Genomic DNA, 25,597 nt, shown 5'->3' with positions numbered 1-25,597 from the left:
AGCTCGGAGCCTGGAGCCTGTTTCGGATTCTCTCTCTCCATCTCTGCCTCTCCCCCACCCACTTTCTCTGTCTCTGTCTCAAAATAAATAAGTAAATTTAAAATAAAAAAAGAACTCTCCAGAGATTTAAGAGCTTTCAGCCTAGGACACTGGAAAGTGATGTTAGTGCAAAAGAAAAGAGTGATAAAGGCTAACTAGTTTAAAGGATAGGGCTCCCTCTCCCTTTTCTCTGCCGTTATGGTGTGTGTAGTTGACTCTGTGCCTCGCCATGTCTTCTTACATGACTTTTAGGATCAAGGGATTCCTGGCTGAGAAACGAAAGCAGACTCATCCCATTCCCAAGTGGGTTTCGATGAAAATTAGTGATAAAATCAGGTATAACTCTAAGAAGAGACATTGGAGAAGAACCAAACTGAATTTATAAGTCACTTATGAGACGGCACACATAGTTATACTGTCTCAAGGTCACTAACATCTTACCATGTCATATTGAAAAGGTCACTACTCTTTCTGGGCAGGTGGACATGTTTTATTAGGAAAATAATGTTTTCCCCCTTTGTCTCTGTGCTTCTGCACCAGTAGGTTGGTTCAGTAATAAATATATGAGAACTTTTTTTGGGGGGAAAAAACAGAATGGAGAATGGATCAAAGAGAAAGACATCAGATTTTGTCTGGAACACGTTCAGATGTTGGGGTTGAGTCACATCCCATGTAGAAAGGAAGGAGATCCTAGATAGGAAGTCAAGCTGACTGGAAATACACATCTGGGAGCTCCTAAGAGTTCCACTCCTCGAAGGGATTCATTCTCTGAAGAAACACAGAGGGCACAGAGGAGTAGCAAGACATGAGCAGCCTGGCAGAATTTCCAGGTAAATTGGCACGAAGACTGAGCAGGAGACCAGAAGAGGCAAGTTCCCCAGAAGCCATGAAAGACATTTCAAGGAGTACGGAGTGTCCTCTAGACGCTGGAGGTTGGCGAAAATGCGGACCAAGAAGAGGGGAATCACTGACTTCTCAGTAATTTGAGAGAAGGGTTTTAGTGGCAGGATTAGATACCAGCCTGACAGGAGGAAGGAATGGCAAGGGAATGAAAGCATTTAGGCCAGGTGTGATATGCATGCCACTTGGAGGCAGACAGGGAGTCACTTCAGTCCTAGGGCGCAGGACTGTTTTGTCTCAAGGAAGAGAGAGGTTAAGGGAAGGCTCTGAAATGCAGCAGAATGAAACCCCTGACCTGGGTTTTAGGCTCAGATGTAACTGCTTGTCTGGGATGCTAAAGGCCTTCAGATTCCGCAGAACCTCAAGGGGAATTCTCCACTGGCGGCAGTAAAGCAACCCTTTTCCATCTAGCACAGCAGTTGGCTTCTCCCTTTGCATGCAAAGTGGCCACACGTGTCTAAAATGAACTTGCTCCTGCTCAGAAATACTTTGATTCCTGGTTGGGGAAGTTACCCTTTTGGGTTAGTAGTCTTCTAGGCTGTAGGCGTGTAGGTGTAGACAATACTTTTTGCTTCAGCAAAGGGTTATCACTAATCCCATTTAATTACGTCAATAAGAATCAGGTAAGATTTGTTACTAGCGTCCAGGTTTTTGATCTAGAGACTAAAAAAGCCAGGCAGAAAGGGCTCCTGGGCTCCATCTGGACTTAGTTCCAGATTTTCTAGCCTGGATAATTCAGGTGCTACCTGACTTTCTCTTGGGGAAGCAGGAGGGTGACAGGTCAAACTCTTGAATTGGTAGTGCCTATTTCTCTCTGGAACCAGACACTGAGTTTTTACCTTTTTTTCCCTGGGAGAGCCAAGGAGAATTCCAATGGATCTGCTAAAGGATGCAGGTTTCAGTAGATTAACAATTCACATATGTGAACCTCAAGGTGCTTGGCAAACCCAAGTGAATTTTGCAGTCCAACAATCTTGGAAGGCAATAATGGAAGGGCACTTTGCTCTGGGCACCTGAACTGCCACTGTCATCGAGTGCCATCAGAGGACTTTAACATTTGCGCTTAGTACCCTTCCCACTGGAATTAACCAGCTGTCATTCTTCATTGTTAGTGGCCACTCTACCTTGTCTGAGACCATGACACCAATAGGGGGTCTCTGTAGGCTGGCACCCACCAGGCCCTCATTTTTCTAACTACCACTGAGGCCCTGCCTTCCTTGCTGCCTGTGAAGTCACCTGGCTCACTTCCTGTTTCCCTATTTGGATGTGAATGTCACTTAGCCAGTTTGCCCACATGATTTCCCAGACCTAGGAAGGGACACGCCTTGATGCAGAGAGATGCAATCCAAGGCAGAGAGATGTAATCGCTGTTACCACTGTGGAAAGGAAAGCCATCCTCGGTATGGATCACATGTTCTCTCCATTTTTTTATGTCAGAAGCTGTGCTCACGTCATCCATTTTGGCGGGGCATTTCGCTCCCTCTGATCAATGTCCATTTGCCTTGGGCTCTTCCAGGATACAATTTTCCAGCCAAATGAGGTTTTCGTTTTATGTTTAGGATTCCAGACTTCACGGACATCCCTTAATCCAACATCTCTGCCTCTAGGCAATGCCTTTTTCCAGAGAGTAAAGAAATTCTGTACATTCTTAAAATAAAAAGGTGAAACATAATTATAGGCCCTGACATTTAAAAAAATTTTTTTAATGTTTATTTATTATTTTTGAGAGAGAGACAGAGACAGAGAGAATGAGTGGGGGAGGGGCAGAGAGAGAAAGGGAGACACAGAATCCAAAGCAGGCTCCAGGCTCCGAGCTGTCAGCACAGAGCCTGATGTGGGGCTTGAACTCACGGATTACGAGATCATGCCCCGAGCCGAAGGTGGACGCTTAACCAACTGAGCCCCTCAGGCACCCCTAGGTCCTGACATTTCTAAGGCTTGGTCTGGAAATCACACCAGATTTCCCTGAAGTAACCTTACTTCATTTGCAATCTCCCTTTGACAAAGTTAATTTCAGTGGCCTCGACCCTGATTATGGTCCCTCACTTGCCCTTTGCTCTTACTCGACCTGTATCCAGAACCTTCTCACAGCTTCCCTAAGAGAGAAGTAAGGCTCAGGAAGTTTTTGGTTCTCAACATGTCTCTGCTTGACATAAGGACTCATAGGTCCCCCTTCTTCTCCCCTTTCCTGCACATAGGCCCAAAGTGAGATTAAGGCGATGCAAGTTTAGGACCCAGCCATAAAGTAGCAGTGGGAGGTGAACAAGTCACAGTTAGCTTCTAGGCTGAGCTGCTCTTTGATCCCAGTTCAATTCAGTAACTATAATAACACTGAGGGGTTACTTAAAGGAATAAGTCTGCAGCCCCGCTCTCAGGAAGCATCTTGCTTAGTGGCTGGAATGAAAGGAAAAGCTCCTGAGTCCTACTGGGCACCACGCACGGTACAAGGCATTTTGAGCTCACACTCCTCAGTGCGACCTTTAGAGACTGGCGCTCTCATTTCTGATATGGCTGAGGAAAGTAACTGGCCTAGCTCCTGGGGGTTCAACAGCAGCTCTGCTGGCTACCAAGTTCTGAGTGTTTATTGTCCACCCAGACTGCCTCAGACACTTGCAGAATATGGTAACTGTTACAACAGAGGTGCAAACAAGGGGATCTGGGAACACATCATCTTGTTTCCAGTGACTTCCTTCCCTAGCCAAGGACTCTGTCACCCTTGCCACTTGGGTCCAGGCTGAGCTCAGTGAGGGAATCAGGCTCCACAGGACTGGTCTGCCAACCTCCCATTCCTGTGACTCTCAGAATTTATCCTTTACTTTTCTTTCAGGAACGTCAGTCCACACAATAATCCTTTCCACTGCTGCTTCACGGTTTACAAACAGTTTTACATCATTATCTCACTTAATCACATTCCTACATCTTGGTACATCTTTAGTACAACATTCTGTCTTGCCTGACAGGCTTGTTTCCCTTTACTGCATTCATCTTGGCTCACCAGTTCCAACCTATATATAATTCAGGTATCTCGGTACCTTGTGCATTTGTGTGCACAAAGTGGGGGAGATCAGAGTTTGCCATGTTGACTCCTCACAGTGTTGTGGGTCTTTCTCATTGCTGCCTTCTTCGCCCCTTTGATTCAATGGTCGTTTTGGTTGTCTACTAAGAGCAAAGCTGGGTTCTTTTTTGTTGTTGTTGTTTATTTACAAGTAAGTAATCTCCACACCCACAGTGGGACGTCAAACTCATGACGCCGAGATCAAGAGTTGCATGCTTTCCCGACTGAGCCAGCCAGGTGCCCCAAAGCTGGGTTCTTTAAAAGATTTTATTTTTTAAGTGATCTCTGTACCCAACGTGGGTTTGAACTCAATACCGTGAGATCAAGACTGGCATGCTCTACCAACCGAGCCAGCCAGGTTCCCTAAAGATAGGTTCTTTGAGGGGGAAATCAGCCGACGGGTGAGTTCAGATTAACAGCGGGAAGATGCCTGGTGGGCCATGGTACAGGCTACAGTAGAGGTGCAAACACTGCAGTTTGAGTGACTGATAAATTTTGTCTGGGGGGTGGGTGGGAAGCAGGAATGCTTCCTGGAAGGGCCCCACCCAGCAGAGAAGGAAACGGCCCAAAGAGCTCAACAGGGGACAGAATCAGGAATGGCCACAAATTTGACCCTTGGGAAAGAGTAAAAGAGCAGCACAGAAAAATATTCTCAGAGAGAGAGAGAGAGAGACAGAAGAGGGCTAAATGGGTAGCTTTTCCAAAAAGGAAGTATTTAATTCCCCAAAATTTTCTAGGAAAGAAGAGTCTGATGGTCACATTTCTCAGGAAAAGGGGAACGGTTACTGCAACAAGGACACTGCTTAGAAAAACCTCAGGGAGCACAACTGCCTGACATTTCTTTAGTGAAAGGGATGAGGGGGCAAAAATCTCCTGCAATTCCGCTCTGGAGAAAGAGGTGCTTGAAGTTGCAAATTTCTCCTCTGGTGCGTGCGTGGGGGGGGGGGGGGGGGGTGGACTGTGTGTGGACATACAAGGTAGGAATTTCCCAAGTTATCTTCAGAGATGAGGGTCAGGGAGGGAGAGGGCGGTGGCCCCGAGTAGTGCTCAGAAAAGAGGCAGGGTATGCCCCCCAAATACTGTCCAAGAAAGGCAGTGGGCCGAGTGCCCCAAATTCCCTTCAGTCAAAGGGTCAAGGGCCCAAACCTCGACACATTTTCCGAGAAAACAGAGCTGGGGGTCGCGAATCTACAAAATTATCCTCATCCTGGCAATTCGCAGAAAAGTCGGCAAGGCAAAAATCGCCAAAACTTTTCTCATAAGAGAGCCAGAGCAAAGAACCTCCAAGATTCTCTTTAGAAGAGGGGCCAGGAGCAAGATTCCTGGATTCTCCTCAGAATGCGGGCTAGCAAACGAATTCTGAAGATTCTCTTCAGAACGGGGGCCAAGGACAAGAATTTCCAGGATTCTTCTCAGAAGAAGTCGAACCCACAACTCTTGTCAGAAAAGAGCGCAGAGGGGGAAAGAATCCCCTCGGGAACAAGGCCGAGCCACTGGTTGTCCAGTCTCCTCAGAGCGCGCCTCACGCGGCCCCGCCCACCGCCCGGCGTAAGCGCCCCACACCCGCCCTGCCCAGGCCCTCTCCGGTGCATTGTGGGTGGGGCGCCCCTGCTGAGCACTGCGGGGAACCCCCTGCCCAGCCAGTTGTCGGCCGCCGGGCGGCCCAGCCGAAACGCCCTCCGGGGTCCGAGCGAGCCGGCCAAGAATTGACGCGTCCCCAAGTCCCCGCCCCTCTTGGCATTCCCGCCCCGAAGCCGAAGCCCCGCCCCCGAAAAACAGTAACTGGCCCTGAGGCCCGCTCCGCTCTCCCATTGGCAGGTTGCCTGTCAGTCGCGCCGTCCCACCCCCTCGGGCCCGCCCAGGCCGCCGGCGCGATCCCGAGGGCCAGCCGGCTCGCGCACTCATTGGCTGTCCGGCACTGTCCGTCGTGAGGCTGGCCACGCCCACGGTGGGGCGCGGACCCCGAGAGCCTCGGCCGGACCTCATTGGCCTGCGGCGCCGCCACTCGACGAGACGCGCCTCAACCCGGAAGTGTGCGAGGCGAAATCTGCCTAGCAACCGGGGAAGCCGGGCTGCGAAGCGGGCAATTTCAGTGTGAGAAGGAGCGGCGAGACCGAGCGGCGGCTCCGAGCGCGGCGCGGCGGCTCCTCCCGCCCGGGGTCAGCGCCCCGGCGCGCGCACGCGCACCCCCGCCACCCGAGCGCGCTCCGCGCCGCCCGCGCAGTCGGTCGGTCGGCCGTCTGTCGTCCTGTCGCCGCCGCCGCCGCCGCCGCCGCCGCCGCGGGCGCCACCTGAGGGAGCCGTCGCCGCGGGACCTGAGCGGACCGGACCGGACCCCGCCTCCCGAGGCCGCCCGGGGCCCAGCAGCCACCCGCGGAGGCGCCGAGCAACTTCGGTGAGTGAGGGGCCCGGCGCCGCTGGTGGCGGGTCCCCGGCTTCCGGTGCCCCGGGCTTCTCTGGGGCTTCCGCTTCTCTGAGGGGACCGCCTCCGGTGCGCGGACCCCCTTGTCTGAGGGGAACCCCGCCTCTCTGAGGGGAGACCCCCTTCTCTGAGGGACCCCCGTCTCTCTGAGGGACCCCCAGTTTTCTGAGGGGCTCCACCTCTCTGAGATACTCCACCCCTCGGAGAAATGCCAAGTCCTCTGAGGGACCCCCGCTTTTCTGAGGGGAGCGCTTCTTCCCGGATGGACGTTCCACTTTTCTGAGGGACCCCCTGCCTCTGCGGGGGAGCCTTCCTTCCCCCATGTCTTTGAGGAACCGCCAGCTTCACTGAGGGACCCTCGCCCCTCTGAGAACTCCCTCCACCCCCCCCCCCCCCCCCCGCAACTTCTCTGAGACGACGCGATGTTCTGTCTCTGCGGGGCCCCCTGATTCCCTGGGGACCCTTGCTTCTCTCAGCAGACGACTTGATTCTAGGGGAACTCCCACTTCTCTGGGGGACCCAGCCCTCCCTGCCTTTCCAGGGACCACCCCCCCCGCCCCTCCCCCCTCCCATGTTCTGTGAGGAGGCCCCTGCTTCTCTGAGCTGTTGTCCCTCTTCTCTGACGTGTTCCTCTTTTGCCCTTGCTTTTCTAAGGTGCCTCCCGCTTTCTACGGGTCCCCTTCCCCCCCCCCCTCCCCCCGCCTTTCTGAGACGCTCTCCCTGCTCTCGGTCCCCACTTCAGTGGGTGACATCCCTTTCCCAAGCGTCCCTCCCCCGCCTGAGGTGCTGCTGTTGCTGCTGTCACAGTCCTTCTTGGAGGTGGTCCCCACTTTTCTGAACTGTTCCCATTCTTGATGCGACCCCCTCCTTTTTGGTGAGTGCCTCCTCTTTCCTGAGGGGTCCCCACTACCCCGAGATGCCCATTCATCAGACTGGAGCCTTAGTTGTCTGAGGAAGAGTTCCCCCCTCTTCCAAAATGTGTTCTTTTGGGTTCTCCATTAATCTATGGAAGCCACAAATTTCTGAGGGTCTCTGGCTCCTCCAGAGGTTCTGCCCCTAATATCCCCATTCCTAGGGGATCCTCATGTCCCTTAAGTGTGCCTCCACTTTTCCAAGATCACTTCTGCTGGTGGGAAACACCATGGAGTTTTTCACTTCTCTGAATGGGTGCCCCCGCATTCTGAGGCCTTCCCCTCCCACTTGCCAGAGGACATTTCCCCCTTTCCTGAGGTTTCCCTCCTGATTCTCTAAGGGAGAAACTCTTCCTTCATTTTCCTTGGATCCCCCAACTCCAAGCCTCCCCTGTTTCTGTTTATGGCACCCTCTTCCTCCTTTCTGGAAGGAGAGACCAGAAATGTGCCCCCTCTTGTCTTCTTTCTTGCCAGATTGGAGGAGGAGTTCTTTGAACTTTTACCTCAGCTTCCAGGGACCTGGAGAATTTTGTGGCTGGAAAGGAATTTGGGAGACAGAGTCAAAAAGCGTTGTTTTCTCTTGTCCTTCTGAGACCTGCTAGATTTGAGGGGGAGCAGGAGCTGCTTGCCAGGTGACCACCTTGGTTCGCTCTAATTGTGAGCCTTGGGCCACCACAGTGTTGTGAGGCCGATGTGAAGGCTGGAGGGACAGGGTTGGAGCGTTGTCCTCCCGTTTTCCCCCATTATCACACTGTCAGGCTGTGAGACTGACCCATTTCCTGTTCCATCCCTCAATCCTCCCTCTGCATAGTATAACTCCCCCCTCCTCCCCACACCCCCCACTCCCGCCCCCAAACAAAAAAGGAGAAGCAAAAACAGTCCTTCAGGTCTTCCTGCTGTGTTTTCTCTCTCCTTGGGCCTTCTGATTCACCCCTTGATCTCTAGAGGATCCCTGGTTTGTGGGCCACTCTGGTTTGAAAGGCAGGGCAAGAAGCAGGAAATGGGTCACCTTAGATCCAGGAAGGGTGGAAGGGAGGCAAAGGACAGTATTTCTCTAAGTTTTAGGTAACTTCAGCCTGGCCCAAAGGAAGTTTTTACATGGCTTTTACAAATCTCATGTGTACTTTTTTTAATGGCCCACCCTGGATTCCAAATTCACTCCAGTAGCTAATTTTATCTGCTTTGCCAAACGCAGAGCTCTCTGGAGCCCAAGTAGATGAATGCTGGCATTGAGAGATGGTCCAAAGGACAGGAATGAACTCAGTTTGAAACCTGAGTAACTTGTAACCACTTCGTGTCCATGCACAAGTCTCAGGCTAAAAACATGGGGGAGAATGTTCTTGAAGTAGAGTTCTGAAATGTAGGCTGAACTGTTTGGTTTAGCGTTTCAACAAGTTCTTCTCTCTGACTCTGCTAGAACTGTAGTTCACTTTACAGTGTGACTTAAAGCTGTCTTTCTCCTGTTCGTTTCCATCTGGGTCTTGCTTAATTTGAGTCCTTTGTGAAGATTCCTGCCGAGGCTATAATTTGAGTTCTAAATTCGTCGGGGGACCATGTGGACACAAGTTTCAACTCGAGCTATTTTCTTCTGTGGAGAAGTGCTTGGAGAGTTTCCTGGGCCCTCTGCTCCTGGGGTAGTCAAGTCCAGGCAGGAAGGTGCTGCAGACCTGGTTGCTCTCTTACTGCCTCTTCCTGGTCAGTTGCAGGCACTGCCCTGAGGGGAAGGGTACGGATGGTGGGGAGCTTGGGGGTTAGGGTTTCCTGAGACAGGGCAGAGAAGAGCTGGCACATATTTATTTTAAATGAAACCCATAGGACCAACAGGATGGGGTGTTGGAAAGAGAAGGGGGAGCTTTGAAGCCAGAAGGACCTGATTCAGGTTTTGGTCTGTCCTTCCTAGTTGTGTGGCCTTGCACAAGTTAAAATGCAAAATCAGCACGTTACTAAATATTTGAGGGCCACATCTCTATGAATGTGTGTGAAGATGTCCACAGATGGGAAGTGCTTCCTAGACATACGAATGAATGAATCTGAGGGGAGGCAGTCAGTATAGACATATGAATGAATGAGTGAATGAATGAATGAAGGGGAGGCAGTCAGCATGGCGCCTAGCACATGGTTGGTGTGCAATAAAGGTTGTCTGTTGTGCTCATGAGATCAGGGTTCCAGACCAGGAAGCTTTTGACATTCTGCCAAGGCTAAATATGCCCGTAGAGAAAGAAATGTGGTATGTTTCTTGCAAAACCCACACTCACCCTGGGTCTTGTAGCATTTTTCTGTGTTCAGATAGCAGCTATGAGATGGACTTGCTGTGTAGCAGGCATTTGCTGTGTAGAAGGCATTTGGCCTTGTCTTCTGCTTCTGTAAAATGGGGTAATTTGTAAGTGGAGGGCAAGTAGGGAGATGTACTATAATTAGACTGTCGGCAAAGTAGAAGACTATAATGAACTTTAAGAGTTGTGGGAAGAAAAAAATAGGTGAACTATAAACGTAAAGGATCATATTCATATTTTGGGACTGCTTGAGTGAGCAATATACAGCAGTTACCTGGTGAGTGATCTCTTCTTACACAGTAGAACCTTGAAAGAAGAATGTTCTTTTAGGGTAATGGATTAGATTTGGGGACAAAAGACTGGGAAAGTGATGTACAAAGGCATTTGCTGTCCCATAATAATAGTACATTGAGAGGGCCAGTGTGTGGCTTGGTGCCCATGAGGAGATCAGAGTTCACCTTGAGCTCCCAGGATCTAGAGAGCTGTGGAAGATGGTAACTTAGGGTGGGGGTGGAGGTAGGGGCTGGGGTGGGCAGGACACTTTTTTTGGGGGGTGGGGGAGGATTCTTTCTTAGCAATTACTGAAAGCCCTGAAATCATGGCGAGAGAGTTGGGCCTAGCCTTTTTCACTTACTAGTGTGGGGACAGATGGCACACAAATATGGGTGAAATAATGGGTGAAAATCTGAGCTAGGCCTCCACTGGGCTACTCCCAGGTTTGAAGGATTCCCCACCTGCCTTTGAAATTACTCCCTCTCCCTCCCTCTTCCCCTCTTTACTTTCTTCTCTCCCTCCCTCTGCCTCCCTCGCTATTGAGGTAAAGAATCCACCAATCTTAAATTTCTCTCTTTTTAAAAAATTTTTTTAAAAATGTTTTATTTTTGAGAGAGAGAGAGTGCAAGGGGGGGAGGGGCAGAGAGAGAAGGGGACAGATGATCCAAAGCCAGCTCCTCATTGCTGATAGCAGAGAGCCCAGTTTGGGGCTCAAACTCACAAACCATGAGATCATGACCTGAGCCGAACTAACTGACTGAGCAACGCAGGTGCAGGTGCCCCCTCTTAATTCTTTTAAAGACAGTTATTCCATTAAAGAAAAAAGAACAAAGCTTTATTATTTTTAAGATATAAAAAATAAAGTAAATAACTCTAAAGGGCTCACTATCCCTTTTGAAATTGTTCTGTGTCTTTTTGTGTCACAGACTTCACTCTGGTGGATGGTGGCGTCACCACCAAGTCTCTTATCTAACAGGAAGTTTTTTAAACTTTTTTTTTTTTTTTAATTTGAAAGATCCTTACAGCAGTAAAAACCCTTGGATAGTTAGAAATGATATTGATCTAGGTACATTTATTAGACGTAATGTAACATGGTTATCTGTTGGTGGGGAGCTCTAAAAGGCATATGGGTCCCAACACTGCCCAGCTTCTAACTCTGGACGATAAACTGTTGATTTATATTACTGAAATAGCTAGGGAAGTCAGGGTTTCCTTCCTGTTGGAGACAGCACTGGGGGCATTAAATCCCTGTAGGATCTTAATGATAAGAAAGAGACTGACCTCTTCTGGAATTGGGAAATAACTGCTGTATGAAGTTGTTCCATCCAAATGCATGGAAGGTGTTATTTTTAATTTCTAGTATTAAATTTGGCTTTTTCCTCTCTGTAGCCTGGCTGCTTTTGTTTATTGTGGTGCATTGTTGGAATAATAATTTATCTCTTCAAACTGGCCTATAAGGGACAGTTTGAGCACTCAACTAAACAAGGCTTTTGTTGTGTGGCCATAAGGTAGGGCATTAACAAATTGTTTTTTTTAACATTTATTCACTTTTGAGAGACAGAGCATGAGTGGGGGAGGGGCAGAGAGAGAGGGAGACACAGAATCTGAAGCAGGCTCCAGGCTCCGAGCTGGCTGACGCGGGGCCCGAACCCATGGACTGCAAGATCACGAACCCACTGAGCCACCCAGGGCCCCAGGGCATTTTTTTTTTTTTTTTTTAACGCAACTTAAATTGGATTGAAAAATAGTGTTAAATATTCTGGCTCATGTAACTTCCTATATCAGCAAATAATCCAGCAGTAAATGTTTGTGTGACTACGTTGCACCAGGTTTACCATGCTGGGTGCTGGCAGCCTAACAGTGAGTAGGATAGATGAAGTCAGCTCTCAAGGAACTTAATCCCAGTCACAGAGAAGAAAACAATCAAATGAAAGACTATTGCAGAGCTTCTTTGGGAATATCCCTGGATGTTGGGAGCTTGGGGTGGAGTTTCTTGGAGGTTTAGAAGTGAAACCTCACTACTCCTCTAATTTACTCACTGGACTCTGCTTCTGTTTCCTCCATCTTAAAGGAGGCAAAAATCATGGCATTTTCCTGGGTGATTGTTGGCTGTTGGCACTAGTTGATTCAGGATGACTGTGACTATAATCTTTGAGAAAAAAGAAAATCTGGGATGGTCACTGGCAGGAGCATTTTCAGCTTCGCTTTTCTTGAAGTCAGTGGCAGTGTGTTTTTGGAATCCTGTGACATTTCTTCATGGCAGTGCATGTTATGCACAGAGATAAACAGGTCTAAAAGCCCTCTCGCCTTGTTTGAAATCTTAAAAGAAAATTCAGACAAGCAGAGTGCTTGGCTGTTGTTTATGGTATGGGAAAGAGTAGTGAGCTTTCAAATAGATAGACTACTTTGTTGTGCATTAGTAGGTTGTTGGTGCACAGTTCCCTCTGCCCTAGGGTTCCCTCTTATACTGGGGTTGGAGAAGCACTAACCTTAACCTTTCCATGATGTCAGATTTGATGTTAAGCCACATAGGTCAATTATGTGACAGATGCTTTTCTTAAGTGTATTTGTGAGGGATGGAGCCGGAGAGCAGGGGTGGAAATTCATTCAGGACACATGCTTCAAGAGGAGAGAGAGATTATAAGGAGAGTTTCTGGTAGTGTTTTGCTTTCCTTCAAAGTACTGACTTAGAGGTGAAGAGGCAGGCTCTGGCCGGAAGTGGGCGTGGACAAGTAATGCAACTGCATGTGACCAGGCTCCCACCTCTGGGCTTTGCTGCCCTTGGGAAGTGGATGCTTGCTCCCTCCTCACTTCCTGTTCCCTTGCCCTCCAGCAGAGTTCTTGGGCCCCAAGTTGAGTATAGAAAATACATTCAAATTCTCACTTTTTTTTTCTTGGTAAGCTGCTTTGTTAGAGCTGCGATCCACCAGTGGACTTGCACTTGGCAGTTTTGGGGGCTCAGCTAATGTACCTACAAACTTAGGACTATCTGGCAGGGTAGCCAACAGGATGCTTTTCTGTTGCATTATCACAGTGTTCCCTGCAGGAGCTTGCCTGTAGAGGGCTGCTCTGGAGATGTGTATAGAACTCAAGGAAGCAGACATTAGCAACGTCCTTCTGCAAGAGTGTGTTCTTGAAGAATGGTTTACTATTATTTGTCTTTATTACTTTGTAAAAGTACCCTCTGTGCAGTAGAAACTTTAGAGCCAGAAAGACTTGGGTTTGTATCCAGATTCTGACACTTGCTGGCTCTGCGACCTCAGGGAAGTGGTTTAACTCCAAGTGGCCTAACTTCTTTGAGTCTCAGTTTCCTCATTTGTGGGGTAGGGATGGTAAGCATGAAGCAGGTGGGCAGATTGTTGTAGGCGCCTGATAAAGGTAGTTGTTATGGAATCATATCAAAGCTGAATGGCCCTCTTAAAGTTGGCACTCAAGTTTGGATAACTAACTACTTATGCCAGTTAATACTGTCTGAGAGTAAATCAGTCCATGTTGGGGCCACAAGCTGGGTGCAGCTGAGGACCGGTGATCTAGAGGTTCCCAGATTGGTTGATTTTTTTCCCAGTGAGTTCTCTCAGTTCACTAGGGCTTTATGCTGCTGTGTATCACTTTGGTGTACTTACTATATAGACTTTCGGTGCCTCCTGAAGCATGGATAGGGTAACTGGGAAAAGGGCTCAAACTGGAGGGTGGGTAAAGAAAGGGTGATAGAGCTACTTGTTAGGTGGCTAGGCATTCTGGGGAGAAGAACAGCATAGGCATGGGCAGGGACCTGGAGGTTAAAAAAAAAAAAAACAAGGTGAGTTCTCTTGACCTGAGGAGGTTATGAACATCGGAAAGTCAAGAGTTTGAACTGAGCACCTTTGGCAAGAAAAGTCTAAAGTTTACCTTTAAAGGTGTAGAAAGTTTTATAAAATGTCCATAGTAGGAAAGTTCAATTCAAAATTGAACTCAGATTAAAATAATATTTAAATTGAATTCTTAATAAACATTTTCAATCAGAAATCAATGATGTCCAGTGAAATCAGACCATCTGGACTCTCTTTGTACTGGTATGTAGTCTACATGAAGTTTAATCTCCTAAAGAGCTTCAAGAAAACAGATTTGGGGGCTGCTTCTGAATTATTATTATTATTATTTATTTATTTTTTTTTTGAGAACTGTTATCATTTAAGCTGGTCTAAAATTCTTAACACAGCAAAACAGATTTTTAACTTGCATGGCATTTTCAAGGTTTAGGTTTTATACTTAGGAAACTTTCAAGTTATTTATTTATTTATTAAAAAAATTTTTTTTAATATTTATTTTTGAGAGAGACAGAGTACGAGTGAGGAACTGGCAGAGAGAGGAGACACAGAATCTGAAGCAGGCTCCAGGCTCTGAGTTGTCAGCACAGAGCCCGCTATGGGGCTTGAACTTGCGAACCACAAGATCATGACCTGAGCTGAAGTCAGACGCTCAACCCACTGAGCCACCCAGGCTCTCCTCAAGTTTTTTTTTTTTTTTTTTTTTTTTTTAAGTTTATTTATTTACTTTGAAAGAGTGGGAGAGAGAGGGCACGTGTACCCATGTGTGCTGATGGGGGAGGGACAGAGAGAGAGGGAGAGAGAGGAACTCAAGCAGGCTCTGTGTTGTCAGCCCAGAGCCCCGTGTGGGGATGTGGGGCTCGATCTCATGAACTGAACTGTGAGATCATGACCTGAGCTAAAATCAAGAGTCGGATGATAGGGGTTCCTGGGTGGCTCAGTCAGTTAAGTGACTGACTTTGGCTCAGGTCATAATCTTGCAGTCTGAGTTCGAGCCCTACATCGGGCTCTATGCTGACAGCTCAGAGCCTAGAACCTGCTTCAGATTCTGTGTCTCCCTCTCTCTTTGCCTCTCCCCTACTCGCACTCTGTCTCTCTCTCTTTCCCTCTCAAGAATAAATAAACCTTAAAAAAAAAAAAAAAAAAGAGTTGGATGCTTAACCAACTGAACCACCCAGGCACCCTGAAACTTTCAAGGTTTATATTTAATCTCTCAATGTATCTCTATTGAAGGTTGACTTTTGACTTAAATTTGAAATAAATATCTTATTCTTCTGTTAAACAAGGAGTTGGTAAAATGTAGGCCTGATCAAGTCAGCATGCAAGAAGGCATGGGTGTTTTGTTATCAAGCTGTGAAGGAGAAAACCAGAAAGACCCATCCCCTGTATATATATTTTTTAATGTTTATTTATCTTAAAAAATTTTTTTTTCAACATTTTTTATTTATTTTTGGGACAGAGAGAGACAGAGCATGAACGGGGGAGGGGCAGAGAGAGAGGGAGACACAGAATCGGAGGCAGGCTCCAGGCTCCGAGCCATCAGCCCAGAGCCTGACGCGGGGCTCGAACTCATGGACCGCGAGATCGTGACCTGGCTGAAGTCGGACGCTTAACCGACTGCGCCACCCAGGCGCCCCTAATGTTTATTTATCTTAGAGAGAGAAAGAGACAGAGTGCGAGTGGGGGAGGGGCAGAGAGAGAGGGAGACACAGAATCCGAAGCAGGCTCCAGGCTCTGAGCTGTCAGCACAGAGCCTGACAAGGGGCTCGAACCCACAAACCAAACCATGAGATCATGACCTGAGCCGACGGAGGCTTAACCAACTGAGCCACCCAGGCACCGCCCCCTGCTCCTCTGTATTTTTAATACAGACACCAGGATAGGAAAGGGTGGGGGATACCCATCCTGTCAGGAAAACTTTCGGGAAAAATGTTTTACCTCCTTCCTATGTCAGGTTGGAAGATCTGCTATTTAACAATCGGGGAATGGGGTATGAATTGGATACCAAGTGTTAAAATATTTTTTTTCATGTCTAAATCATGGATGGGATGTTTATTAACAGACCAGTGATATGACCAACACTCTTTCTTTGCTAAATAGGTTTGAATAGGTTCACCTCTAGACCTAAGACTAACATAAACTTTTTTTTTTTCTTTTTTCTAGTAGCTTTTTGATTTTTCCTTAAAAATTTTTTTTAATTTTATTTTTGAGAGAGAGAGACAGCGAGGGAGGGGCAGAGAGAGAGGGAGACACAGAATCCAAAGCAGGCTTCAGGCTCTGAAGCACAGAGCCCAGTGCGGGGCTTGAACTCACGAATTGTGAGATCATGACCTGAGCCAAAGTCAGAAGCTTAACCTACTGAACCACCCAGGCACCCCAGATGTTTTTCCTTTTAATTCTTTAATTCATAGAAAACATAGTTCACTTACTTTTCAAAGACTTAAAATTGCTAAAATAGGTGGGCATTTTTTTTGTAAGCCACGTATAGACACAAAAGAGATAATCCTTGCCAACTGGTGACACACGCGGGTGAAGACAGAGTGGGAGATATACTTCTGGGTTCACAGTAATACATCTAGCAGTTTGTTTTTAACCCTTCAGGGGAGCATTTGTAAGCAGAACTCTGTAGTGTTGGGACTTCCTCATGGCCACACAGAGACTAAGTACAGATGGAGCCTGAACTCCATGTTGCCCAGCCACTAAGTATACGGAATTGTGGTTAGAAACAGTTAGAAATGACATTCAAAACAAAACAAACACATGCTGACAAAGTGGCCCGTCTCTAGAGAGCTGTGTTTTAGAGAGCTTTTCAGCATATATATGACAGGGATGAGGCAAACAGGTGCAGATATGTCTCCCACAAACTCCTAATCTAGCGTAAGAATGCTGTGATTTAAAAAATGACATTTGTGGGGCACCTGGGTGGCTCAGTCAGTTAAGCATCCAATTCTTAATTTCGGCTCAGGTCTCTATCTCACTGTTCATGAGTTTGAGCCCCGGATCTGTCTCTGCCTCGCTGGCCTCTGCTCTGACAGTGCAAGCCTGCTTGGGATTCTCTCTTTCTGCCCCTCATCTGCTCGTGCTTGTGCGTACATGCTCGCTCTCTCTCTTTCAAAATAAATAAACTTAAAAATAAAAGTTAAAAAAAATGACATTTGTTGTATCAGTTATTTAAATTTTTTTTAATGCTTATTTATTTTTGAGAGAGAGAGAGAGAGAGAGAGAGAGAGCAAGCCAGGGGAATGGCAGAGAGAGAGGGAGACACAGAATCTGAAGCAGGCTCCAGGCTCTGAGCTGTCGGCACAGAGCCAGATGCGGGGCTCGAACCCATGGACGGGACTGTGAGGTCATGACCTGAGCCAAAGTCAGACACTTAACCGACTGAGCCACACAGGCGCCCCTGTTATAGGAGTTATAATGCACTGGGAGTGTCTTGTTTTTCATAAAGCATCACTGTAATAGTTCCTTTAACTGTTTTCTGGTCCTTGAAAAAAGTACCAAAACTATCAAAGTACTAAGGAAATCACATTAACATAGAAATGTTCCTTCCCTTTCACAACAAATTGCATTCTAATCTCACCAAGTGAATGTGAATTTAGGGTGAAATAAGAAACTATAAAACAATCCTGAGAGATTGTGCTTATGATTGTCCCTAAACTCAGTGAAAACAGTTTTAGACTTGAGTTATAAAAATGCAAAGTGTGGAAAGCAGTCAGTGATCTTCATAAAATACTTTAAAAGAGATTTGGTACACTTTTGAATAAACAACCTGTTTATTCTTTAGAGAACTTCTCAGAAAACAAGTGGGAGCCTAGGGTCACTGATAGCAGTAATCTCAAAATTGGTTAAAGCCTACAGAACTAGGTCTGCTTAGCCTGCAAATTTAAGTAATTAAGTGACAATACATTCTGTGTTTTGAGACAGGCATCTAGAAAGTTTAAAGGATAATGAATCCATCCCTTTTTCAGCCCTTTCTGTCTCCAAAGCCCCACACTCCAGGTGTGGCCAGCTCTGGCCTCTGCCTCTGCTCTTCTGGATGCCTGGGATGTCCCATCTGTTAAGATCTGGCCCACATGTCACATCCAGAAAGATTTCCCTGATTCCTCCCCAGGCAGGCAGTAGCCCCTTGCTCTGTGATTCCTGTCTTTCCTATGAATGCATTTTTTTGCATTGAAATCTTCTGTCTTTCTGTGCCGCCAGCCTGTGAACTTCTGGGGATGGTGCTTGCAAAACCTTTGGGGTGAATGGTCTCTTAGTTTTTCTCCATCAGTGTTTATCACATAAGACATCTTGAATTTTGTCCACCCAGAAACTTTTTTTTTTAATGTTTATTTATTTATTTTGAGGTGGGGGAGGGCAGAGAGAATCCCAAGCAGGCTCCGCACTATCAGTGCAGAGCCCGACAGGGCTGGAACTCATGAACAGTTAGATCATGACTTAAGCCGAAATCAAGAGTCTGATGCTTAACCTACTGAGCCACCCAGGCGCCCCTCCACCAGAAACTTTAAAGAAGTCTCCCAATTTGGGGTGCCTGGGTGGCTCAGTCGGTTAAGCGTCTGACTTCAGCTCAGGTCACGATCTCGCGGTCCATGAGTTCGAGCCCCGCGTCAGGCTCTGGGCTGATGGCTCAGAGCCTGGAGCCTGCTTCGGATTCTGTGTCTCCCTCTCTCTCTGCCCCTCCCCTGTTCATGCTCTGTCTCTCTCTGTCTCAAAAATAAATAAACGTTAAAAAAAAAAAAAAGAAGTCTCCCAATTAAAAACAAAAAAATACAGTACCTTAAACATTCAGTAGGTGATGCTACTCCTTTTCAGTTTCATGCTACTGTGGTGCCTTTGACCAATTTTCTGCCATGAAAGAGGACAGGAATATGGAATTTGGCCCAAATTTCTTTTCTTCAGTCTCTCTTTTGTGCAGGAATAGGCTCAGATGGTATTTAGTAGAAATTTATCTAACAGTACATTAGAAAGATAATTAGAATATTTTTGCAGTGGTTAGGGCAGAAGGAAGCCTGGCTGTTATTAGCAAGGATCTGATCTTTGAAGGATATTAAATTTAAAATGAATTTGGAAGAAAATTCTGTTTAAATAACAGAAGTGTTTTTATTTTTATTTTTTTATTTTAGAACAGAAGTGTTTTTAAAAGTATTATATTAACTGGTATCTGTCAGTATTAATTGACTGCCTTGTTTTTATGGCCAAGGGGAAACTGAGAAAAACATGGTTCTAGCCCTATTTGTCTTTTAATTAGTTTCTTCAGCTTTAGAATGGAATCTAAAGGCGATTGCATCATATTTCATAATCACCCAGCTGAACTATTTGCCGTTTAGTCCTGCACTAGGAATTGAGGTAGGAAGATCTTTAGTCTGAACAGCCTGAGCTGCCTGCCTGAGCTTCGAGGACTCTAAACAGGTCTGGATTTACTGTCGCTTTTTCCATCTACACACCTGGCCCCTCTCTTTCTATCACAAAAATAAACGCTTTAACTACTTCACCCTACCCCCACCCCTGCTTTCCCAGCTGGAGATGTTGGCACTGCCCTCTGGAGCAGCCCACCTGTCACTAGTGCACACCTCAGCCCACAGGGGTGTGTCATTAATATGTCGCAGCTGATGCCTCTCTCTTTAAAATAGGGTGGTTGTCACCTTGGTGACTCACACAGGGCTTGCCAGCTCAGACACTGGAATCTCTACATCTATCTCAAGTCTTGGGTCTCCCACCTGACCACACTTTGCTGTGTCTGTAGTTAATTAAGATAGCATTAATCAAGACCCAGGTGAGGAGCTGTGAGGTAATATTTTGCTTGTATTGCTTTAATATACATCATCTGATTAATGGTCCTACAGTAAAGCAGTTCTCAAAATATACAGCTGCTGAATTACAGTGAAAATTTGGATATTTGCTTTTAACCTATTCTTGCACTGGGATCAGGGAGTTCCTGCATTCCTATACCAAGTCACCTGTTTGAGAATAAGACTATTTTTGAATTTGAACAATTGAAATTCTTTGTAGCAAAACAAATTGCTGACAAAATTGGGTCAGGGAAGGCGTTTGGGGGTCAACAGTTTGTATTTTGTATCATTTTTAGTTTGAGGAATGCTTGCTTTTGGCCCAGGGGAGGTTGTGCCAGATGTTGCATTAAGCAGTTGGAAGATTTGGGGAGTGGGGTGGGGGTGGAATCAAGGACAAAAAGTTGCCAGTTATGTGTGAAACTCAACACAATTAAAATGGGCTTTTTTGAACTTCTTATTGTGGGTAGCATATAGCAGAAAAACAATTTGTAAAACTTGTTCTACATTGTTTTTCAGGTTTGGAGGCAAGACCAATGGTGGGTTGAAATTACATTGAATCTCTTAAAAAATGAAATAGAATAGTTAATATCAGAATACACTGAAGTAGTGAAAGTATATTTGGTAAAACTTTTTTCAGTAGTATGAATATGTATTAAGATGTGTTATAAAGCAAATTAAAAGCCACTGTTCAGGAGTCTAGGTGTCTTATCACGAATTGTTTTAACTCTGGAAAAAGAACATGAAAAGGCCTTTTCTGTTGATTCTTCAAAAACAGTCTTAATATTGGGAGCCTTCTTGTAATATTAGATATTTTGTGTTTCTATTGAAATTGTGTTTCCCTATATATAGTTTAATATATCCAAAGCCCATCATTCTCTCTCTCAGGTTAAACTGTGTTTCCCGTGTTTCCTCTATGTCACAGAGAAAGGAAGGGTGCAGATTTGGTGTCTTGGTGTGTGTTGGGGGGGGGGTTCACCTTCTCCCAGAGGCACGGGGTAGGGGTGGTGCCGATTGGGAGGTAACTGGAGAGGGAGAGCCGGCATCCTCAAGTGTCTTGAAGTGGGTGGGTCTGGAGCTTACTTAGAACTCTCTTCACTTCACAGAAGTGATGGTTTAGCCGACGACCCCCGCGGGGGTGGCACTCTAACCTCCGTTTTCGGAAGCAGCTGAGTTGCTCCAGGTCTTGTAGCTCAGCCGGAGCGAGGTCAGCAGGGAGCGCGTTGTGAGTCAGCCCTGGGCGCGGTCCGCCCGGCTCTGCTGCCGGTGAGCTGGCGACGACCCCTCGGCCCTGCGGAAGGCGCTGGGACTCGGCGGTGGGGATGGGGGGGGGGGGGGAGCCCGCGTGGGAAACCAACTGGCAAAGTAGGGAGGCGCGTGGAGCGCGGTCGGCAGAGGCTGTGTTTCCGGGGCGGTGCCGGCCTGCCTTGCCCCGCCCTCCCCTCATCATTGCCCCGCCCCTACAATAAGGCCACGCCCACCGACCATCTGTCCCCGCCCAGCCAGGCGCGGGCGGGCGGCGTCGCCTTTAAGAGCTCCCCGGTGTTTTGGGGGCCGCGGGCCGGGCGCGCTGACCTGGTGCGCATGTCCCGGGCGGTGACGCCGGCGCCGGGCTCCATGTGTGCGGCCGAGGGGCGCATTATCTGGCCGGCGGCGCGGGCGGGCGGGCGGACCGGCGGAGCGAGCGCCGCGGGCCCGGGCGGCCCCACAGGCGGAGCAAGCGCGCGCGGCCCGGCGCCCCCGGCCCCTCGGCCGCCCGGACCCGCAGGCGACCCCGGCCCCACGGCGCAGCGAACCTGCGCGCTGCCCTAGGGCCCGGCCGGCCCGCGGCCCGGTAAGTTCTGGACCAAACTTGGCGGGGAGCAGGGGCCGGGGGCTTGGGTCGGGGCTGGGGTCGTGAGGTGGAGCCCGAAGCGGCGGAGGCGGCGAGGGTCGGGCAGGGTAGGGGGTCACTGGGCTCTGAGGGACCCCGCGTGAGCATAGAAAAGTGAGCGCGAGCGAGTGAGTTGTATCTACTCCTTGTATTCTGGGAGCGTCTTCCTAGCGCTACCCTGGAAAGTTCCGCGCTCCGACGCCGCCCAGGCACGTGGGGGCCGGGCCGGGTGGGGGTCCCGGAAAGTCTCGGCGTCGCCCCCCTTCCTTCTGCGCTTCCTCCGGGGCTGGAGGAGGGGCTGGGCCTCCAGGGGTCGCTTGCGAGCGGCTGGGACTGGCGGGGGAGGGGGCGGCGGGCGGACGGCACGTGGACGCGCGGGGCGGGGGGTCCCAGGCCGGGGGGCGGGGGTCCCGGGCGGGCCTGGCCGCTGCTCTGAACCCCGCGGCGGCGGCGACGGCGGCGGCGGAGGATCCCGTGTCAGAATAAGAGTCCCCGCGCGCCCACGCCTGCAGGGCCGTCCCTCTACCCGCTCGCGCCCTTACTACCTGACCCCAGGGTTCGGGGGACCCTTCCTCCCCATCTGGGCTCGAGCCCGTCACAGGGACCTACACTTTAAATTTGCCTCCCTGTTTAGGCGGTGGCTGTATTGATTTCTTTTTTTCCCCACCTGGAATGGGTCGGCATCGGTGACTAGACAGCAGCAGCTGGCCTTTTAAAGGGATTATTGCCAAGAATCGGAATTGATCACTTCAACAAGGAGAGGCTTATGGGCAGGGCCCCAGCCCGGAACGTGATTGACACTGGTGTGTGTGCACACTTTGGGACCCAGAAATGAATGGGGATCCCTCCCTTAGGAACTGAATATCAACCTTGGGTGCGCGTTTCTGCCCTGCCTTGGGAACTTTGCAGGGGCTGTTTAATTTTGTGTATCTGACCCAGCGTCTTTAGTTGTGTAGTTCATCCTTATCTTGAGAGCTTTGGATTCTTTAGATCAAAGTCCGGGTGAGTCACTTGGGCCTTTAATTTTTTCTCTCTTCCTCACCCTTTTACTTCTTTCAGTTTTCTTGAGTACACAGTGCTTGTTAAGTCACTGGTTCTGTGTGTCCATTTCGTACAGTGACACCTTCTGGCTGTGGCAGCACAGAAACTGAGGGATAGACAGCCTTCTGTGTAATTGCTTCAGACTTGTACTGACTGTCCTTTGATGTTCTTTTTCTTTCTGGTAGTGGTTACAAGTTTTCTTTTAAGTTAGATTAGGTGAAATAACGTTTGCTGGCACCAGGTCAGGATGCTAAGATTAGTAGCCTGTTACACCTGACAGCAAGCTGTGGAGGAGGGCTGATAGACCATACCAATCCCCAGATTTGAGTGCCTGTTGTGCACAGACATCTTCCACGCCCATAACACTCCAGTGGGGTGGAGGATATAATCCCTACATTATGGGTGAGGGAACTGAAGCTCTTGGAGGCCAGGCTGCTTGTCCAAGGCTGCTGAGTGGTGGAGGGGCAGAGCTGGGCTTGACTGAGCCTGATGTTTTGGGCACCAGAGTCCAGGAATGCTCCTGTTTGCAATCCACTGTGTGAACATTTCCTGGGCACTCCTAAAACAAGAAGCCATTTACTTGTCCAGGCTCCAGTCCACTTCTGCTGGGAGTTGGGGGATGACCTGTGACTTGGGGACACCATTGTAGCCCTGCATTGTCCTCAGAGAGCAGAGTTACCAGCTGGCCTTGAAGGAGCCAGGCCATAGAGGTGCCCCTTTGCATTTGCTTCTTCAGCTTCCAACTCAGAAAAGTTGGTCCTTTTCTAGAAAAAATAGTTTAGAACGGAGGTTTTGAGAGCAATTTGCAAGATTCTTTCCTCATGTAGTCCCCCATTCTTGATTTTTCATCCCTTATTCCTCCCCACAAATTCTGAAGCTGATTTTTACAGAGGATTGCCTCTCATCTGGGATGTGATGTAGAAATTGGGATAGGTCCTGTATTACCGATTTGGATGCATTGTTGTTTCTATTCAGATGACATCACTTTTTTTTTTTTTTTTAATGTCAAGTCATCTCTATTAATGCAGTATCATTTGGCAGATCCTCTAATTGTATATTTTGGTAGTGAGGAAAGAAATAATGCTACTTTAGGTAGAAAAAATCCTGGAAGGATTTGTATCAGAATGTCAACAACAAAATCTCTGGATTAGGGTTAGGAGTGGGTTTTTCCTCCTTAACCTTTTTGGTATCTCTGTACTTTGTGATTATTTTAAAAATTAGAAGCATTAAATATTTTTAAAATCATTATTCTTAAGTAATCTCTATGCCCAACATGGGGCTCAAACTCGTGACCCTGAGATCGAGAGTTGTGTGCTCAACTGATTGAACCAGCCAGGCACTTCAAGAAATATTTTTTTATTTGAGTAATAAAACACATTTTAAAGGCTCCAATTTTCAGTTCTCTAGTAGCTCTCACTTGTTTTGCATCATTTATTTTGTGAATTTCTGGCATGGCAAGGAATGATTTCTGGATTGATTTATTCAATAAATATCGGAGTGCACACTGTGCCTCGGGCACTGTGTTAGGAATCCCTGCTCAGTGGAGTTTACCATGAGATTAGTGAGAGAGAAATCATAATTAAACTCATAAACGTGGGGAAATTTATAAGGGCCAAGGAGAAAAGGATACCATGACCTGGTGAACAAGACTCAAGGGGGCCTTTCTCCAACTGGGATTGGAGGATGAGTGGGAGCTAAGTAGGTAAAGAGAAAAAGAATGGCATTTCTTGTAGAGTGAGACTGAAGGAAGATTGGGGTGGTTGGAACAGAGAGAGATACGGAGACATAAGAGGGTCTGGGATTTACCTTGAGAGCAGTGGGACCCCTTTCAGAGAGGACAAGGCAGGGACTGGTGTGATGAGGTTCACAGCTAGGACTTCCTTGGGCCTTAGACAGCAGATCACTGAAAGATGCTTCTGATGGGTGGGAAAGCAGCAAAGCCATTCTGAAATGCTAGCATTTTCTTTCTTTCTTTTTTTTTTTTAAAGAGCTATTTATTTTATTTATTTTTACGTGGTTAGGGGCACCTGAGTGGCTCAGTTGGTTAAGTGTCTGACTTTGGCTTGGGTCATGATCTCGCAGTTCATGGGTTTGAGCCCCGCATTGGGCTCTGTGCTGACAGCTCAGAGCCTGCAGCCTGCTTCAGTTTTTGTGTCTCCCTTCTCTCTTTGCCTCTCTCCCACTCATGCCTGTGTTTGCGCGCGCTCTCTCTCTCTCTCTCTCAAAAATAAGTAAACATTAAAAAAATCTTAAATGTTTATTTTGAGAGAGAGTGTGTGAGTGTGAGAGCTCAAGCACATGAAGAGGGGAGGGGCAGAGAGAGAGAATCCCAAGCAGGTTCCTCGCTGTTAGCACAGAGCTGGATGCAGGGTTTGATCTCACAACCATGATGTGAGATCATGACCTGAGCTAAAATCAAGAGTTAGATGCTTAACTGACTGAGCCACCCAGACACCCCTATTTTATTTAAGTAACTTCTACCCATAACGTGGGGCTCGAACTCAGAACCCTGAGGCCAAGAGTAACATGCTCTATCAATTGAGCAGCTAGGCCCCCCAGATATTGGCATTTTCTGATGTTTGTTCTCATGGGGGAAAATTAAGAATAACCCTCGGAGTCTTGGACATGTCAATTCTCAACAGAAACCAAAATGTAACGGAGTTCAGTTACGGACTGTTGGTGTGCTAACCTCTAAAAGCATGGGCAGTTCAAATGCTTGTCTGGAGAACTACTTGCTTGGACTTGTGATATATGTGTGCCATTACATGGAATGAACAAGGCTATTTTTCCTAGACTTTTTTCCCCCTGATAATTGAGTTAATTTATGCTCATTGTAGAAAACTGGAAAGATTATGAAACAGGTGATTAGGTGAGGTCTTTATGAGTAGTCGTCTTGGGGTAATAGAGCATCTCTGGGATTTCCTTGTAACAGTTGTTGGGTTAGAAGTGTGGCAAAACCAGAAGAACAAGTTGGCAATGTCATAGTTTGAGGCTCACAGAACTGTGCTGCCTGCTTAGTGTGGTTGGTTGTTAGAATGGATGCTCTTGAGTTTTGTGAGCTGTTTTAAGAAGGTGAGTTAGACAGTCTGGCTTCAGGTTGCTATTCTAGTGATGTACTAGTATCTTTGCATTGAATTAGGAAGGCCACGTGTTAAGAAGGTTGAGATAAGAGACAGGGGACCAGAAGTGGTGGCAGCAAAGTAGAAGTAGTGAGTCTG

At 47.7% G+C, this 25,597-nt stretch overlaps 2 protein-coding genes and 1 long non-coding RNA gene across 7 annotated transcripts in view; 2 read left to right on the top strand and 1 right to left on the bottom strand.

Annotated features, from left to right (window-relative positions):
• The first annotated feature begins 228 nt into the window (after positions 1-228).
• LOC131508473 (large ribosomal subunit protein eL39-like) lies at positions 229-437 on the top strand. The gene has a single exon (XM_058723508.1). It carries the CDS (start codon positions 269-271, stop codon positions 422-424), a length of 156 nt encoding a protein of 51 aa, XP_058579491.1. The 5' UTR covers positions 229-268; the 3' UTR covers positions 425-437.
• Positions 438-6,063: 5,626 nt separating this feature from the next.
• The window catches only part of GATAD2A (GATA zinc finger domain containing 2A), a 105,563-nt gene continuing 86,029 nt past the window's right edge, over positions 6,064-25,597 (top strand). The window contains exon 1 of one of the 3 annotated variants that reach the window (XM_058727311.1): positions 6,064-6,389. The gene's annotated coding sequence lies outside the window, so the exon portion shown is untranslated. Of the gene's footprint in view, positions 6,390-21,036; positions 21,300-25,597 lie in introns of those variants that run through there. The other 2 variants (XM_058727315.1, XM_058727310.1) reach the window with 2 other exon arrangements.
• LOC131510319 (uncharacterized) lies at positions 8,442-20,779 on the bottom strand. 3 transcript variants are annotated; one of them, XR_009260996.1, is made up of 3 exons: positions 20,617-20,779; positions 18,456-18,628; positions 8,442-9,041 (listed from the first exon to the last, which is right to left on the bottom strand). It is a non-coding gene; the product is annotated as an uncharacterized LOC131510319 (long non-coding RNA). The 3 variants fall into 3 exon arrangements; XR_009260995.1 differs by lacking the exon at positions 8,442-9,041 and adding an exon at positions 13,002-13,645 and having other exon boundaries at positions 20,549-20,779; XR_009260994.1 differs by lacking the exon at positions 8,442-9,041 and adding an exon at positions 13,002-13,645.

The sequence above is a fragment of the Neofelis nebulosa genome, chromosome 4, assembly GCF_028018385.1.
Source record: "Neofelis nebulosa isolate mNeoNeb1 chromosome 4, mNeoNeb1.pri, whole genome shotgun sequence".
Lineage (NCBI taxonomy): Eukaryota > Metazoa > Chordata > Mammalia > Carnivora > Felidae > Neofelis > Neofelis nebulosa.
The sequence above is the reverse complement of the archived record's forward strand: the minus strand, read 5'-3'. Positions and strand labels throughout refer to the sequence as shown.